The sequence below is a fragment of the Salvelinus fontinalis genome, chromosome 26, assembly GCF_029448725.1.
Source record: "Salvelinus fontinalis isolate EN_2023a chromosome 26, ASM2944872v1, whole genome shotgun sequence".
Lineage (NCBI taxonomy): Eukaryota > Metazoa > Chordata > Actinopteri > Salmoniformes > Salmonidae > Salvelinus > Salvelinus fontinalis.
The window spans coordinates 9,046,935-9,064,984 of record NC_074690.1 but is presented as its reverse complement, the minus strand read 5'-3'; the positions used below and the strand labels follow the sequence as shown (position 1 = coordinate 9,064,984).

Below are 18,050 nucleotides of genomic sequence, written 5' to 3'. Positions count from 1 at the left end.
GATTTCATGTATATGCCAATTATTTTGATGGTCCAACCGCATTCTGTCCCCTATCAACACTCTTTGAACTTTTGATGCCAGCAAGAATGACAATAATAGGCAAGACTGGCTTGATTGAGTATATCTCACAAGGACTGCTAATTAGTCCGAGTAGCTATTGGTTAACTATTTAACTATCTGCATTGACCCTTTTTACGCTGCTGCTACTGTTTATTATCTATCTTGTCACCTAGTCACTTTACAACTACCTACAATGCCATCAGAAAGTATTCAGACCCTGTAACGTCCTGACCAGAGTTCTTATGTGTTTTGCTTGTTTAGTGTTGGTCAGGACGTGAGCTGGGTGGGAATTCTATGTTGTGTGTCTAGTTCGTCTGTTTCTGTGTCCAGCCTAATATGGTTCTCAATCAGAGACAGCTGTCAATCTTTGTCCCTGATTGAGAATCATATATAGGTGGCTTGTTTTGTGTTGGGGATTGTGGGTGGTTGTTTCCTGTCTTTGTGTTTTGTCTGCACCAGCTAGGACTGTGACGGTTAGTTTGTTTGTCATTTTGGTATAGTGTCTTGTTTTGTGTTAATTAAATAATGGAAAATTACCACGCTGCACATTGGTCCTCAGATCCTTCTCGCCTCTCCTCGTCTGAGGAGGACGACTTAGACTGCCGTTACAGACCCCTTGACTTTTCCCACATTTTGTTACGTTAGAGCCTTATTCTAAAATTATTTTTTTCTCAGAAATCTACACATAATATTCCATAATGACTTGTGCTCTGATGTCTGTTTCACTGATTTCTGCTCTTGTAAAAGCCTGGGTTTTCTGCACGTTAACACTAGAAGCTTTTGAATACTGGTGTTAACCTTTCTGGTTATAACCTTTTTCGGCAAGACAGATATTCCAAAGGTGGTGGAGTGGCGATCTTTACCAAGGATCACCTTCAGTGCTCGGTTGTCTCCAAGACCCCAAACAATTTAACTTTCAAATAGCTCTTTGTTGACTGTGGCTGGGTGTTATCGTCCACCATCATGACCAAGTCCTAAAGCAATGGCACTCCCTAAATCTTTATCAGATTATTACCAATCCCACAAACTATGATTCCAAACACCCAGAAAAGGCTATTCTCCTCAATGTTATCCTCACAAATAATCCTGATAGGTATCAGTCTGGTGTTTTCTGCAATGACCTTAGTGATCACTGTTTTACATGGCTGCTCAGTGAAACGACCTAGCCTGATTTGTCATAGACACTTGTTAAAAAACTTTAATGAGCAAGCCTTCCTTCATGAACTGTCCTCTGTAAAATGGTATAGAATCAGCTTGATCCCCTCTGTAAAATGGTATAGAATCAGCTTGATCCCCTCTGTAAAATGGTATAGAATCAGCTTGATCCCCTGCACCATCCCTACAGTGTCGAAGATGCTTGGACCGTCTTTTTTGATATGTTCAGTGGTATTGTTAACAAACACGCCCCCATAAAGAAAATGAGAATTAAAAACAGGTTCAGCCCCTGCTCCAAAAAGTAACCGGAATGCCCTGGTTCTTTTTCCCCTGCCCGGCTACAAAGTTTCTCCTTGCAGGCAGTCACTGAGTCCGAGGTGCTAAAGGAGCTCCTGAAACTTGACCCCAAAAAAACATCTGGGTCAGATGGTTTAGACCCTTTCTTCTTTAAGGTTGCTGCCCCTATCATCACCAAGCCTTCTCCAACCTTTTTAACCTGTCTCTCCTGTCTGGAGAGGTTCCCATTGCTTGGAAGGCAGCCACGGTTTGTCCATTATTTAAAGGGGGAGATCAAGCTGATCCTAACTGTTATAGGCCCATTTCTATTTTGTCCTGTTTATCAAAAGTGTTGGAAAAACTTGTCAATAATCAACTGGCTGGCTTTCTTGATGTCTATAGTATTCTCTCTGGTATGCAATCTGGTTTCCGCTCAGGTTATGGATGTGTCACTGCAACCTTAAAGGTCCTCAATGATGTCACCATTGATTCTAAGCAATATTGTGTTGCTATTTTTTGACCCCCTATTTTTATTGACTTGACCAAAGCTTTTGATACGGTAGACCATTCCCTTCTTGTGGGCCGGCTAAGGAGTATTGGTGTCTAAGGGGTCTTTTGGTTTGCTAACTACCTCTCTCAGAAAAAGTCAGAAAATCTGTTGTCTCAGCCACTGCTTGTCACCAAGGGAGTACCCCAAGGCTCGATCCTAGGCCTCACGCTCTTCTCAATTTACATCAACAACATAGCTCAGGCAGTAGGAAGCACTCTCATCCATTTATATGCAGTTGCTAGTCTTACACTCAGCTGTCCCCTTCTTGGATTCTGTGTTAAATGCTCTACAACAAAGCTTTCTTAGTGTCCAACAAGCTTTCTCTACCCTTAACCTTGTTCTGAACACCTCCAAAACAAAGGTCATGTGGTTTGGTAAGAAGAATTCCCCTCTCCCCACCGGTGTGATTACTACCTCTGAGGGTTTAGAGCTTGAGGTAGTCACCTCATACAAGTACTTGGGCGTATGGCTAGACGGTACACTGTCCTTCTCTCAGCACATATCAAAGCTGCAGGTTAAAGTTAAATCTAGACTTGGTTTCCTCTATCGTAATCGCTCCTCTTTCACCCCAGCTGCCAAACTAACCCTGATTCAGATGACCATCCTACCCATGCTAGATTACGGAGACATAATTTATAGATCGGCAGGTAAGGGTGCTCTCGAGTGGCTAGATGTTCTTTACCATTCGGCCATCAGATTTACCACCAATGCTCCTTATAGGACACATCACTGCACTCTATACTCCTCTGTAAATTGGTCATCTCTTTATACCCGTCGCAAGACAGGTATACAGAGATAGTTGATGCTTATTTATAAAACCCTCTTAGGCCTCACTCCCCCCTATCTGAGATATCTACTGCAGCCCTCATCCTCCACATACAACACCAGTTCTGCCAGTCACATTCTGTTAAAGGACCCCAAAGCAAACACGTCCCTGGGTCGCTCCTCTTTTCAGTTTGCTGCAGCTAGCGACTGGAACGAGCTGCAACAAACACTCAAACTGGACAGTTTTATCTCAATCTCTTCATTCAAAGACTCAATCATGGACACCCTTACTGACAGTGGTGGCTGAATTGCATAATGTATTGTTGTCTCTACCTTCTTGCCCTTTGTGCTGTTGTCTGTGTCCAGTAATGTTTGTACCATGTTTTATGCTGCTACCATGTTGTTATGTTGCTACCATGTTGTTGTCATGTTGTGTTGCTACCATGCTGTGTTGCTACCATGTTGTTATGTTGCTACCATGTTGTTGTCATGTTGTGTTGTCATGTTGTGTTGCTACCATGTTGTTGTCATGTTGTGTTGCTACCATGCTGTGTTGTCATGTGTTGCTACCATGCTGTGTTGTCATGTGTTGCTGCCTTGCTATGTTGTTGTCTTAGGTCTCTCTTTATGTAGTGTTTTGTTCTCTCTCTTGTCGTGATGTGTGTTTTGTCCTATATTTATATTTAAATTATTTTTTATTTTTAATCCCAGGCCCCCATCCCCGCAGGAGGCCCTTTGCCCTTTGGTAGGCCGTCATTGTAAAATAAGAATTTGTTTCTTAACTGACTTGCCTAGTTAAATAAATAAATACAGTTCCCTGATTTCGTGTTGCTCTACTTTTAGGTGTACATGCCTAGTTAAATAAAATACTCTCTAGTCATATCCCAGTTTACCTAATGACTTGCTTTTTTAAATTATATGAGCAAAAAATATAAAATTTTATTTGGAATGGCAAGCCAAAACAAAATTAAACAGGCCTATTTGAATATGAATTCGTAGGGCAGGAATTATTAAATATTAAAGCATTGAACCTCACTAAAGGCTTCAGTCATACAAAAGTTATACTTAAATCCGAACTGGTTCTCTAGCAGATCAGTAAGAATGTCTCATCCCATGTGTAACGCTCGTCCTCCTCCTCGTCTGAAGAGGAGCGTGGATCGGTCCAAAACGCAGCGTGGATCGGACCAAAACGCAGCGTGGATCGGACCAAAACGCAGCGTGGATCGGACCAAAACGCAGCGTGGATCGGTCCAAAACGCAGCGTGGATCGGACCAAAACGCAGCGTGGGTCGGACCAAAACGCAGCGTGGATCGGACCAAAACGCAGCGTGGATCGGACCAAAACGCAGCGTGGATCGGACCAAAACGCAGCGTGGATCGGACCAAAACGCAGCGTGGATCGGACCAAAACGCAGCGTGGGTCGGACCAAAACGCAGCGTGGATCGGACCAAAACGCAGCGTGGATCGGACCAAAACGCAGCGTGGGTCGGACCAAAACGCAGCGTGGATCGGACCAAAACGCAGCGTGGATCGGACCAAAACGCAGCGTGGGTCGGACCAAAACGCAGCGTGGGTCGGACCAAAACGCAGCGTGGATCGGACCAAAACGCAGCGTGGATCGGACCAAAACGCAGCGTGGGTCGGACCAAAACGCAGCGTGGATCGGACCAAAACGCAGCGTGGGTCGGACCAAAACGCAGCGTGGATCGGACCAAAACGCAGCGTGGGTTGAATACATACTTGTTTTATTAAAGAAAGACGAACACGAAAAAACACTTGATAAACTACAAAACAATAAACGACATGAACAGACCTGAACTTGAGAACATATAACATGAACGCACGAACAGGAAGGAACACACGAATGAAATGAACGAAACGAACGAAAACAGTCCCGTGTGGCACAAACACTGACGCAGGAACAATCACCCACAAACAAACAGTGAGAACAGCCTACCTTGATATGGTTCTCAATCAGAGGAAACCTAAAACACCTGCCCCTGATTGAGAACCATATCAGGCTAATTGAAAATGAACCCAACATAGAAACACATAACATAGAATGCCCACCCAGCTCACGTCCTGACCAACTAAACAAAGACTAAACAAAGGAAATAAGGTCAGGAACGTGACAGAATGGCCTTTTCCCCTTTATTAAGATTACAACCTTTCACTTTCGGTTATGTGAAAAGGATTTCCAAAATATCACAAATTGTAAAACAAGCCATTGAAAGTTGGTTGCAATTTTTGTTTAAAAAGAGAACACATATTAAAACACATATTATGGTGAAACTCATCGCTAATTGGTACAAAAACATAATTTTAGATTTATTTTTAAACTGTATAATCGTTGCAAATGAAATCATAAATTAGGACTGATGGAGTTATGTCACACATGCAGCTAACGAAAATATATGGAAATGTCTGCTCTACCCAAAATTAAAACCAACTAATTGCAGCATCAAAAATGGAAGAGGCAAGTGGAAGGAAAGTAAGGAATTTGTCTGGATTTTAAAAATTGTGCTAAATAAAAAAGTTCTACAAGTTTTATTTAAGGGCCATTCACATATTTATGAACTGATACACAAAACGATGCCGATTCAAAATGTTGAGTTTTTCCATTTAAATTATTATCCAAAATTCTTACAGAATATTACATATATGGAGGATACAACCATCCCAGATTTGACTGTGAAGAGACAATCATTAGATCATTTCTTTTGGTACTGTGCATGTGTATCTTGTTTTTGGTCACAGGTTCAGGAAAAATTGAAATATTTACCTGGAGTTAACTTCGCAAATAGCACTGCTGGATGATCTGAAAAGTCTTAGTCAATCGATCAATAATATAATAATACTCTGAGCAAAAAATGTAATCTTTAATTTACAATCTGTATAAACTATGAGAATAGAAAGGTTCAGAACTTTTGTGAAACATCAAAGATGTATGCAAATAGTATTGAAAACTAGATGGTGTTCGGAGATGTGATTGTTTGAGTGGAGCTGAAGGGTGGGACATAAAAAAAAGACAACTCGTAAGATTTAAAAAAAATAAAAAAATAAAAAATATCACCTTTATTTAACAGGGTAGGCCAGTTTAGAACAAGTTCTCATTTACAACTGCGACCGTAATATGTGTCCGTAAAATGTATATCGGTTCAGAACTTTTGTGAACCATCACAACACATTTGAAAAAGATAGGAATCAAAACTGAAAGTATTCAGACCTCATTACTATTTCCACATTTTGTTACGTTACATTTTATTCTAAAATTGATCAAATAAACAAAAATCAGAAGTAATCTACACACAATACCCCATAATGACAAAATGAAAACAGGTTTTTAGAAATGTTTGCAAATGTATAAAAAACAGAAACCTTATTTACATAAGTATTCAGACCCGTTGCTATGAAACTCGAAATTGAGCTCAGGTGCATCCTGTTTCCATTGATCATTCTTGAGATGATTCTACAACTTGATTGGACATTATTAAAATTCAATTGATTGGACACACCTGTCTATATAAGGTCCTACAGTTGACAGTACATGTCAGAGCAAAAACTAAGCCATGAGGTCGAAGGAATTGTCCATAGAGCACTGAGACAGGATTGTGTCGACGCACAGATCTGGGGAAGGGTACCAAAAAATGTCTGCAGCATTGAAGGTCCCCAAGAACACAGTGGCCTCCATCATTCTTAAATGGAGGAAGTTTGGAACCACCAAGACTCTTCCTACAGCTGGCTGCCCCGTGAAACTGAGCAGAGAAGGGCCTTGGTCAGGAAGGTGACCAAGAACCTGATGGTCACTCTGACAGAGCTCCAGAGTTCCTCTGTGGAGATGGGAGAACGTTCCAGAAGGACAACCATCTCTGCAACAAAATAAGTCCCAGACTTTATTGTGTGTTATCCTCGATGATTTTATTCATGCATGTATGGCTTTTTCAAGTTTCATGTGTGCTTGTTTTTTTAAATGGTTGAATTAATAAACTAAACTAAAAAACTAAAAGGAAGCAGATAACAGTAAAAAGCAGATAACAGCCTGATTGGAGTTTACCAAAAGGCACCTAAAGACTCTCAGGCCATGAGATACACAATTCTCTGGTCTGATGAAACCAAGATTGAACTCTTTGGCCTGAATGCCAAGCGTCACATCTGGAGGAAACCTGGCACCATCCCTACGGTGAAGCATGGTGGAGGCAGCATCATGCTGTCGTGTCTTTAGTATCCTTAATGTGATGACATGCTATTTTATCGATTACCTAATGTTTAATTGATTATGTGATTGAATTAAATCATGCAACAATTAACCCATTAATAACCTGGGGCACCACGGAGAAGTTTATTTAAGGAGTTCCGTCTTCCAAGTGAACTCTTAGAGATCTAAAGATCTCTTACATTTCAGTCATCAATCACATTAATTAGTCTGTCTCTCTGTCTCTGTCTGACTGTCTGTCTCTCTGTCTCTGTCTGACTGTCTGTCTCTCTGTCTCTGTCTGACTGTCTGTCTCTGTCTGACTGTCTGTCTCTCTGTCTCTGTCTGACTGTCTGTCTCTCTGTCTCTGTCTGACTGTCTGTCTCTCTGTCTCTGTCTGACTGTCTGTCTCTCTCTGAAGGTTATTATTCTTTACCTTCTATCAGTCTCATCTGAACGTCGTAAAATTGTTGGATAACCCTAGTTTCCATAATTCCTTTAATTTTATTGAACCTTTAATGAAAATGAATCAGCAATAAAACATTGGCTTAATTATTTAACAAAATCACAGAAATGCATAACAAACAAACAAATAGTAGATATTGGTTACTAATAATGATAGGAAAGTCCCTAGTGAATAAAGCCGACATGACGGCTTGGTAGACAAAGGAAATGGGTGGGGACTGCGAAAGAGCGGGAAAGACTAAATGGATTGAGTACACACAGTGGATAATGGTACTCATGGACATGCTAATACTTTGCACAATGAACGGCCGCTCATTCTGAAAGAAATTGCAATGTACATATTTACGCTTGTATGTCGTTGTTGTCTCTCTGTTGAAGACACTCGATCGTCCTGTAGAGTTCATCAGAGACTCTGGTTAACTTTACCAGAAGTCACAATGTCTTTTGTGGTTGTAGGTGGTTAGAATAGATACTTTAGAGCACCATACGGAAATGTTCTCATAGAATAGATGCTTCGGCGGTTGTCAGTATTCTTGTTCTAGACTTGCTAAATTTCTAGCTGCAGACTAGTAATTAGACGTCTAAGATTTGCTCTTATTCTGTAGTGATCGATAGTCTCACAGTTTAACCATTTTCAGCCATGTAGCCAAACTACAGCTGTATGGTCTCCGTGGCCTATAGAATTGTTGCCATTCCAACGTGGGGACTCTGTCCCGGCATTCTCTGACTCGTCCTTTGGTAGAGTTGTAGTTTAACCATTTGCAACCTCAGCTTACACCGTGGTTTGCGTGGTCTTAACCTGTTGGGGATGGGGGCGCTGTTTAGACTATTTATGCTAATGTGGCTAATTTTTTAAACGGCTTCCCACAAAATCCTTGATCGTACAATATGCATATTATTATTATTATTGGATAGAAAACAGTCTATAGTTTCTATAGGAGTTGAAATTTTGTCTCTAAGTGGAACAGAGCCCATTCTACAGCAATTTCCCTGACATGGAGTCAGATTTGAGAAACGTTGGCCACTTTTCTGAAGTCATTTAAACGGGCACTGTCGTTGCTATGACTATACGGACACTTCTTACGTCTTCCCCTGGATGCCTTTACGTGATGACGATTCCAACGGGCTCGATTGCTCGTTCACAGGCCCTACAAATGAAAAAAACCTTTAGCTAGCAAGTCTTTTCTTGCTGCGTAACGCGCGTGGAAGACACCGACCCTCTCCTGTTCCAAGCGTTAGTTTAGCCTGTTATATTTCTCCGGTCATCTTTTCACTCGTTATAGGAGTTACAAACATCACAAAGTAGTTAATTTAAAGCGTTTTATAGCAATTTATATCCGTTTAGTGCGATTTTGGGACATTTATTTTTGCAACGATGTGAAAAGTTGGGAACGCTTTTCAGTTCATCCCGAACGTAGTTGACATTTCCACATGGCAAGAGGACAGCTTTCCACCAAAAGACGATTTCTCCCAAGAAAGGATCCTTTGCCCAAGATACTGATGGAAGAACAGCTCAAGGTAGGACATTTTTATTATGATAAATCGTGTTTCTGTCGAAACATTTTAGTGGCTTAGGACGCCATGTTTTTTGACGTAGCTTCGCTTGGCGCAAACTGTATTGAAAAGTAAGGATAAATTAAAAAATGTAATAACGCAATTGTATTAAGAATTAAATTGTCTATCAATCCCTGTCCACCCTATATTTTTTAGTCACGTTTATGAGTATTTATGTATAAGAGTAGATCACTGTCTAAGTGGCGCAAGGACGTTTTCTTTACCAGCTTGTCTACATTTCACATTGTCTAACCATGATTTTGGTGGCTAAATATAAACATTTTCGATCAAACTGTATATGCATGTTGTAATGTGATGTTACAGGAGTGTCATCGGAAGAATTCTGAGAAGGTTAGTGAAAAAATTAATATCTTTTGGCGATGTTGACTTTTATCGCTCACTTTGGCTAGAATCAATGCTGGGCTGCTAATTGCTATGTGCTAAGCTAATATAACGATTTATTGTGTTTTCGCTGTAAGACACTTAGAAAATCTGAAATATTGTCTGTATTCACAGGATCTGTGTCTTTCGATTCGTGTATGCTGTGTATTTTTACGAAATGTTTGATGATTAGTAGTTAGGTAAACACGTTGCTCATTGTAATTATTCTAGTCCATTTGTGATGGTGGGTGCAATTGTAAACTATGCCATATACCTGAAATATGCACTTTTTTCTAACAAAACCTATCCCATACCATAAATATGTTATCAGACTGTCATCTAATGAGTTTTTTTGTTGGTTAGGGGCTATAAATATCTTAGTTTAGCCGAATTGGTGATGGCTACTGGTGTTGGTGGACAAATAAAAGATGGTGGATTATGCTAATGTGTTTTTAGGTAATAGATGTACATCTTTACATATTGTGTCTTCCCTGTAAAACATTTTAAAAATCGGAAATGTTGACTGGATTCATAAGATCTGTGTCTTTCATTAGCTGTATTGGACTTTAATGTGTGAAAGTTAAATATTTAAAAAAAATATTTTTTTTGAATTTCGCGGCACTGGTTTTTCAGTGGGGGGGGGGGGGGTGTGCCGCTAGCGCCACGCTGATCCTAGACAGGTTAACCATTCGAGACGTCCAGCTTACCATGGGTCTCTTTGGCATGTTGTAGTTTAAACCACTTCACACACCAGCATCACCCGGCATGTTTTGGTCTGGTGTGAATGTCTTCAGGAGTGGGTTTTATCCTCTGTCAAAGAAGGGGCAGTTCTATGAAAATCCATTCTCTCATTTAGAAGGTTAATATCACATTACATCTTTTCACGAATAGTTTCATGTTTAATCACATACGTTTTACAAAATGTAGATGTAAACCTGGGAAATGTACACTTTAACCTGTCTAGGATCAGCGTGGCGCTAGCGGCACACCCCCCCCCCCCCCCCACTGAAAAACCAGTGCCGCGAAATTCAAAAAAAATATTTTTTTTAAATATTTAACTTTCACACATTAAAGTCCAATACAGCTAATGAAAGACACAGATCTTGTGAATCCAGTCAACATTTCCGATTTTTAAAATGTTTTACAGGGAAGACACAATATGTAAAGATGTACATCTATTACCTAAAAACACATTAGCATAATCCACCATCTTTTATTTGTCCACCAACACCAGTAGCCATCACCAATTCGACTAAACTAAGATATTTATAGCCCCTAACCAACAAAAAAACTCATCAGATGACAGTCTGATAACATATTTATGGTATGGGATAGGTTTTGTTAGAAAAAAGTGCATATTTCAGGTATATGGCATAGTTTACAATTGCACCCACCATCACAAATGGACTAGAATAATTACAATGAGCAACGTGTTTACCTAACTACTAATCATCAAACATTTCGTAAAAATACACAGCATACACGAATCGAAAGACACAGATCCTGTGAATACAGACAATATTTCAGATTTTCTAAGTGTCTTACAGCGAAAACACAATAAATCGTTATATTAGCTTAGCACATAGCAATTAGCAGCCCAGCATTGATTCTAGCCAAAGTGAGCGATAAAAGTCAACATCGCCAAAAGATATTAATTTTTTCACTAACCTTCTCAGAATTCTTCCGATGACACTCCTGTAACATCATATTACACAATCCATATAGAGTTTGATCGAAAATGTTTATATTTAGCCACCAAAATCATGGTTAGACAATGTGAAATGTAGCTCAGCTGGTCAGAAAATGTCCTTGCGCCACTTAGACAGTGATCTACTCTTATACATAAATACTCATAAACGTGACTAAAAAATATAGGGTGGACAGGGATTGATAGACAATTTAATTCTTAATACAATTGCGTTATTACATTTTTTAATTTATCCTTACTTTTCAATACAATTTGCGCCAAGCGAAGCTACGTCAAAAAACATGGCGTCCTAAGCCACTAAAATGTTTCGACAGAAACACGATTTATCATAATAAAAATGTCCTACCTTGAGCTGTTCTTCCATCAGTATCTTGGGCAAAGGATCCTTTCTTGGGAGAAATCGTCTTTTGGAGGAAAGCTGTCCTCTTGCCATGTGGAAATGTCAACTGCGTTCGGGATGAACTGAAAAGCGTGCCCAACTTTTCACATCGTTGCAAAAATAAATGTCCCAAAATCGCACTAAACGGATATAAATTGCTATAAAACGCTTTAAATTAACTACTTTATGATGTTTTTAACTCCTATAACGAGTGAAAAGATGACCGGAGAAATATAACAGGCTAAACTAACGCTTGGAACAGGTGCGCGCCGGTGTCCTCTAGGCTCATGACGCAGCTCCCAAAGAATGACTAGCTTCAGGGTTTTTTCATTTGTAGGGCCTGTGAACGCGCAATCGACCCCGTTGGAATCGTCATCACGTAAAGGCATCCAGGGGAAGACGTAAGAAGTGTCCGTATAGTCATAGCAACGACAGTGCCCTTTTAACTGACTTCAGAAAAGTGGCCAACATTTCTCAAATCTGACTCCATGTCAGGGAAATTGCTGTAGAATGGGCTCTGTTCCACTTAGAGACAAAATTTCAACTCCTATAGAAACTATAGACTGTTTTCTATCCAATAATAATAATAATATGCATATTGTACGATCAAGGATTTTGTGGGAAGCCGTTTAAAAAATTAGCCAAATTAGCATAAATAGTCTAAACAGCGCCCCCATCCCCAACATTAAGAGATACGGTTATGTGTGTTTCCTGTCCTTCGTGAGATCACCAAATGAAACTCGACATGACTGTCCCTTAAGTGTCCACGGAGCATTCCCACATTCTCAAAAGTAGAAATATTGTTTAATTCTCCCATTTTGGGGATTTAGGAGTTTGGCCAAGTCTAGTTCTTTATCTCTCTCAATGCTGCATGTCCAAAGGGGGAGAGGGTCCCTTCCAGGAATTTACGACCTGTCATTAAGTTATAAAACTGTGGAGAGAGAGAGAGGGGGGGGGCTATGATACCCCCAGGGCACGACATGACAATGCTGTGGGGATATTTTTCAGCAGCAGGGACTGGGAGACTAGTCAGGATCAAGGCAAAGATGAACAGAGCAAAGTACTGAGAGATTCTTAATGAAAATCTGCTCCAGAGCGCTCAGGACCTCAGACTGGGGCGAAGCTTCACCTTCCAACAGGATAACAACCCTAAGCACACAGCCAAGACAACGCAGGAGTGGCTTCGGGACAAGTCTCTGAATGTCCTTGAGCGACCCAGCCAGAGCCCGGACTTGAACCCGATCTAAAATCTCTGGAGAGACCTGAAAACAGCTGTGCAGCATTGCTCCCACCCAACCTGACAGAGCTTGAGAGGATCTGCAGAGAAGAATGGAGAAACTCCCCAAATACAGGTGTGCCAAGCTTGTAGCATCATACCCAAGAAGACTCGAGGTGGTAATCACAGCCAAAGGTGCTTCAACAAAGTACTGAGTAAAGTGTCAGAATAATTATGTAAACTAGCAAAAAAAACAGTTTTTGCTTTGTTCTTATGGGGTATTGTGTGTAAATTGATGAAAAAACCCAGATTTAATACATGTTAGAATAAGGCCGTAAACAAAATGTGGAATAAGTCAAAGGGTCTGAATACTTTCCGAAGGCACTGTAGATGGGATGGGTTGAGCGTAGATGGGATGGGTTGCTGAAGGACAGGACTAAAAACAAAAAAAAGATAACTCATGTAAAATATACTGTGTTGTAAAATGTATATAGTATGTATAAGCCTGAAGTAGAAGTTTACTCCAATTAGGGGAGGGGGTTGTAGGGTTAGAGGAAAATAATAAAGAAAAATATATTTATAAACGATGATGATACATTGATAGAATCTAGTTGCAATATTAAAGCTGCTTCACCCCTTAAACAATAAAAAGATGTAAAAACTGTTGGTTCCAGGACTGATGCATCGGTACCGCTTACTGTGCAGTAGCAGAAAGAACAGTCTGACACCGCCTGGTATAGATGTCCTGGATGGCAGGGAGCTCGGCCCCAGTGATGTCCTGGGCCGTACACGTTACCATTTGTAGCGCCTTGAGGTCGGATGCCAGCAGTTCCCGTACCAGGTGGTGATGCAGCCAGTCAGGATGATCTCAATGGTGTAGCTGTAGACCGTTTTGAAGATCTGAGGGGCCATGCCAAATCTTTTCAGCTTCCTGGGGGTGAAGAGTCGTTGTCGTGCTGGTGGTAGTGGAACTGGTGGTAGTGGAACTGGTGGTGGTAGTAGAACTGGTGGTAGGGGAACTGGTGGTAGGGGAACTGGTGGTAGTAGAACTGGTGGTAGTAGAACTGGTGGTAGTAGAACTGGTGGTAGTAGAACTGGTGGTAGGGGAACTGGTGGTAGGGGAACTGGTGGTAGTAGAACTGGTGGTAGTAGAACTGGTGGTAGTAGAACTGGTGGTAGTGGAACTGGTGGTAGTAGAACTGGTGGTAGTGGAACTGGTGGTAGGGGAACTGGTGGTAGTAGAACTGGTGGTAGTAGAACTGGTGGTAGTAGAACTGGTGGTAGTGGAACTGGTGGTAGGGGAACTGGTGGTAGTAGAACTGGTGGTAGTAGAACTGGTGGTAGTGGAACTGGTGGTAGGGGAACTGGTGGTAGTGGAACTGGTGGTGGTAGAACTGGTGGTAGTAGAATTGGTGGTAGTAGAACTGGTGGTAGTGGAACTGGTGGTAGTAGAACTGGTGGTGGTAGAACTGGTGGTAGTAGAACTGGTGGTAGGGGAACTGGTGGTAGTAGAACTGGTGGTAGGGGAACTGGTGGTAGGGGAACTGGTGGTAGGGGAACTGGTGGTAGTAGAACTGGTGGTAGTGGAACTGGTGGTAGTAGAACTGGTGGTAGGGGAACTGGTGGTAGTGGAACTGGTGGTAGTAGAACTGGTAGTAGGGGAACTGGTGGTAGTGGAACTGGTGGTAGTAGAACTGGTGGTAGGGGAACTGGTGGTAGTGGAACTGGTGGTAGTAGAACTGGTGGTAGGGGAACTGGTGGTAGTAGAACTGGTGGTAGTGGAACTGGTGGTAGTGCAACTGGTGGTAGGGGAACTGGTGGTAGTAGAACTGGTGGTAGTGGAACTGGTGGTAGTAGAACTGGTGGTAGGGGAACTGGTGGTAGTAGAACTGGTGGTAGGGGAACTGGTGGTAGTAGAACTGGTGGTAGTGGAACTGGTAGTAGTGGAACTGGTGGTAGGGGAACTGGTGGTAGTGGAACTGGTGGTAGTGGAACTGGTGGTAGTAGAACTGGTGGTAGTAGAACTGGTGGTAGGGGAACTGGTGGTAGGGGAACTGGTGGTAGGGGAACTGGTGGTAGTAGAACTGGTGGTAGTGGAACTGGTGGTAGTAGAACTGGTGGTAGTGGAACTGGTGGTAGTAGAACTGGTGGTAGGGGAACTGGTTAGGGGAACTGGTGGTAGGGGAACTGGTGGTAGGGGAACTGGTGGTAGGAGAACTGGTGGTAGTAGAACTGGTGGTAGTGGAACTGGTGGTAGTGGAACTGGTGGTAGTAGAACTGGTGGTAGGGGAACTGGTGGTAGTGGAACTGGTGGTAGTAGAACTGGTGGTAGGGGAACTGCTATCTAAAGGCTGTCTGTCTGTTGCCAGGGAAAAATACCAAGTAGAATCTGTTCTATTGTTTGCAGTGCTGAGATCTAATGTGGATCACCCCTGTCGTAGCTTAATTCTGCAGTAATTAGAAGGGTAATGTTCATGTTAAAGTAATTAGATGGTTAATGTTAAAGTAATTAGATGGTTAATGCTGCAGCTTCTCTCTATTAACCCTTTATCTCTGTTTCTGATTTAGGTTGAGTGGTGCAGACACACACACACGGACAGGGAGCAGTGGGACAATGAGTGGGGATAATCAAGGTTAAATCACTAAACATAGTGACCTGCTACGGTGGCTGGCAGCTAGCTAAGTTCATTTCAAACAAGCTATGACTGTTTTAGGAGTCTGTCTCTGTCTCTGTCTCTGTCTCTCCAGGCAGTGCATCTCTCTAATTGAAGTCAATGACACAAAGCTGGAGAGCTCAAAACTGACGGTCTCCATGGAAACAAAGTTCTGATGATCTGACTGTAGGAGAGACCGGAGTGGAACATCATAATTACACAGCCATTTGTAGAATACTCTCTCCTTCCCCTCCTCCTCTCTCCTTCCCCTCCTCCTCTCTCCTTCCCCTCCTCCTCTCTCCTTCCCCTCCTCCTCCTCTCTCCTTCCCCTCCTCCTCCTCTCTCCTTCCCCTCCTCCTCTCTCCTTCCCCTCCTCCTCTCTCCTTCCCCTCCTCCTCTTCTCTCCTTCCCCTCCTCCTCTCTCCTTCCCCTCCTCCTCTCTCCTTCCCCTCCTCTTCTCTCCTTCCCCTCCTCCTCTCTCCTTCCCCTCCTCCTCTCTCCTTCCCCTCCTCCTCTCTCCTTACCCTCCTCCTCTCTCCTTCCCCTCCTCCTCTCTCCTTCCCCTCCTCCTCTCTCCTTCCCCTCCTCCTCTCTCCTTCCCCTCCTCCTCTCTCCTTCCCCTCCTCTTCTCTCCTTCCCCTCCTCTTCTCTCCTTCCCCTCCTCCTCTCTCCTTCCCCTCCTCCTCTTCTCTCCTTCCCCTCCTCCTCTCTCCTTCCCCTCCTCCTCTCTCCTTCCCCTCCTCTTCTCTCCTTCCCCTCCTCCTCTCTCCTTCCCCTCCTCCTCTCTCCTTCCCCTCCTCCTCTCTCCTTCCCCTCCTCCTCTCTCCTTCCCCTCCTCTTCTCTCCTTCCCCTCCTCCTCTCTCCTTACCCTCCTCCTCTCTCCTTCCCCTCCTCTTCTCTCCTTCCCCTCCTCCTCTCTCCTTCCCCTCCTCTTCTCTCCTTCCCCTCCTCCTCTTCTCTCCTTCCCCTCCTCCTCTCTCCTTCCCCTCCTCCTCTCTCCTTCCCCTCCTCCTCTCTCCTTCCCCTCCTCCTCTCTCCTTCCCCTCCTCCTCTCTCATTCCCCTCCTCCTCTCTCCTTCCCCTCCTCCTCCTCTCTCCTTCCCCTCCTCCTCTTCTCTCCTTCCCCTCCTCCTCTCTCCTTCCCCTCCTCCTCCTCTCTCCTTCCCCTCCTCCTCTCTCCTTACCCTCCTCCTCTCTCCTTCCCCTCCTCCTCCTCTCTCCTTCCCCTCCTCTTCTCTCCTTCCCCTCCTCTTCTCTCCTTCCCCTCCTCCTCTCTCCTTCCCCTCCTCCTCTCTCCTTCCCCTCCTCCTCTCTCCTTCCCCTCCTCCTCTCTCCTTCCCCTCCTCCTCTCTCCTTCCCCTCCTCTTCTCTCCTTCCCCTCCTCCTCTCTCCTTCCCCTCCTCCTCTCTCCTTCCCCTCCTCCTCTCTCCTTCCCCTCCTCCTCCTCTCTCCTTCCCCTCCTCTTCTCTCCTTCCCCTCCTCTTCTCTCCTTCCCCTCCTCCTCTCTCCTTCCCCTCCTCCTCTCTCCTTACCCTCCTCCTCCTCTCTCCTTCCCCTCCTCTTCTCTCCTTCCCCTCCTCCTCTCTCCTTACCCTCCTCCTCCTCTCTCCTTCCCCTCCTCTTCTCTCCTTCCCCTCCTCCTCTCTCCTTCCCCTCCTCCTCTCTCCTTCCCCTCCTCCTCTCTCCTTCCCCTCCTCTTCTCTCCTTCCCCTCCTCTTCTCTCCTTCCCCTCCTCCTCTTCTCTCCTTCCCCTCCTCCTCTTCTCTCCTTCCCCTCCTCCTCTCTCCTTCCCCTCCTCCTCTCTCCTTCCCCTCCTCCTCTCTCATTCCCCTCCTCCTCTCTCCTTCCCCTCCTCCCTCTCTCCTTCCCCTCCTCCTCTCTCTCATTCCCCTCCTCCTCCTCTCTCCTTCCCCTCCTCCTCCTCTCTCCTTCCCCTCCTCCTCTCTCCTTCCCCTCCTCCTCTCTCCTTCCCCTCCTCCTCTCTCATTCCCCTCCTCTTCTCTCCTTCCCCTCCTCCTCTCTCTCTTCCCCTCCTCCTCTCTCCTTCCCCTCCTCCTCTCTCCTTCCCCTCCTCCTCTCTCCTTCCCCTCCTCCTCTCTCCTTCCCCTCCTCTCTCTCCTTCCCCTCCTCCTCTCTCCTTCCCCTCCTCCTCTCTCCTTCCCCTCCTCCTCTCTCCTTCCCCTCCTCCTCCTCTCTCCTTCCCCTCCTCTTCTCTCCTTCCCCTCCTCTTCTCTCCTTCCCCTCCTCCTCTCTCCTTCCCCTCCTCCTCTCTCCTTACCCTCCTCCTCCTCTCTCCTTCCCCTCCTCTTCTCTCCTTCCCCTCCTCCTCTCTCCTTACCCTCCTCCTCCTCTCTCCTTCCCCTCCTCTTCTCTCCTTCCCCTCCTCCTCTCTCCTTCCCCTCCTCCTCTCTCCTTCCCCTCCTCCTCTCTCCTTCCCCTCCTCTTCTCTCCTTCCCTCCTCTTCTCTCCTTCCCCTCCTCCTCTTCTCTCCTTCCCCTCCTCCTCTTCTCTCTTCCCCTCCTCCTCTCTCCTTCCCCTCCTCCTCTCTCCTCCCTCCTCCTCTCTCATTCCCCTCCTCCTCTCTCCTTCCCCTCCTCCTCCTCTCTCCTTCCCCTCCTCCTCTTCTCTCATTCCCCTCCTCCTCCTCTCTCCTTCCCCTCCTCCTCCTCTCTCCTTCCCCTCTCCTCTCTCCT

General features: G+C 44.3%; 1 protein-coding gene across 1 annotated transcript; it reads right to left on the bottom strand.

Annotated features, from left to right (window-relative positions):
* Positions 1-13,625: 13,625 nt before the first annotated feature.
* Positions 13,626-15,516, bottom strand: LOC129824575 (histidine-rich glycoprotein-like). Its single transcript, XM_055884266.1, has 2 exons — positions 15,508-15,516; positions 13,626-14,846 (listed from the first exon to the last, which is right to left on the bottom strand). Exons 1-2 carry the CDS (start codon positions 15,514-15,516, stop codon positions 13,626-13,628), a joined length of 1,230 nt encoding a protein of 409 aa, XP_055740241.1.
* Positions 15,517-18,050: the final 2,534 nt, after the last annotated feature.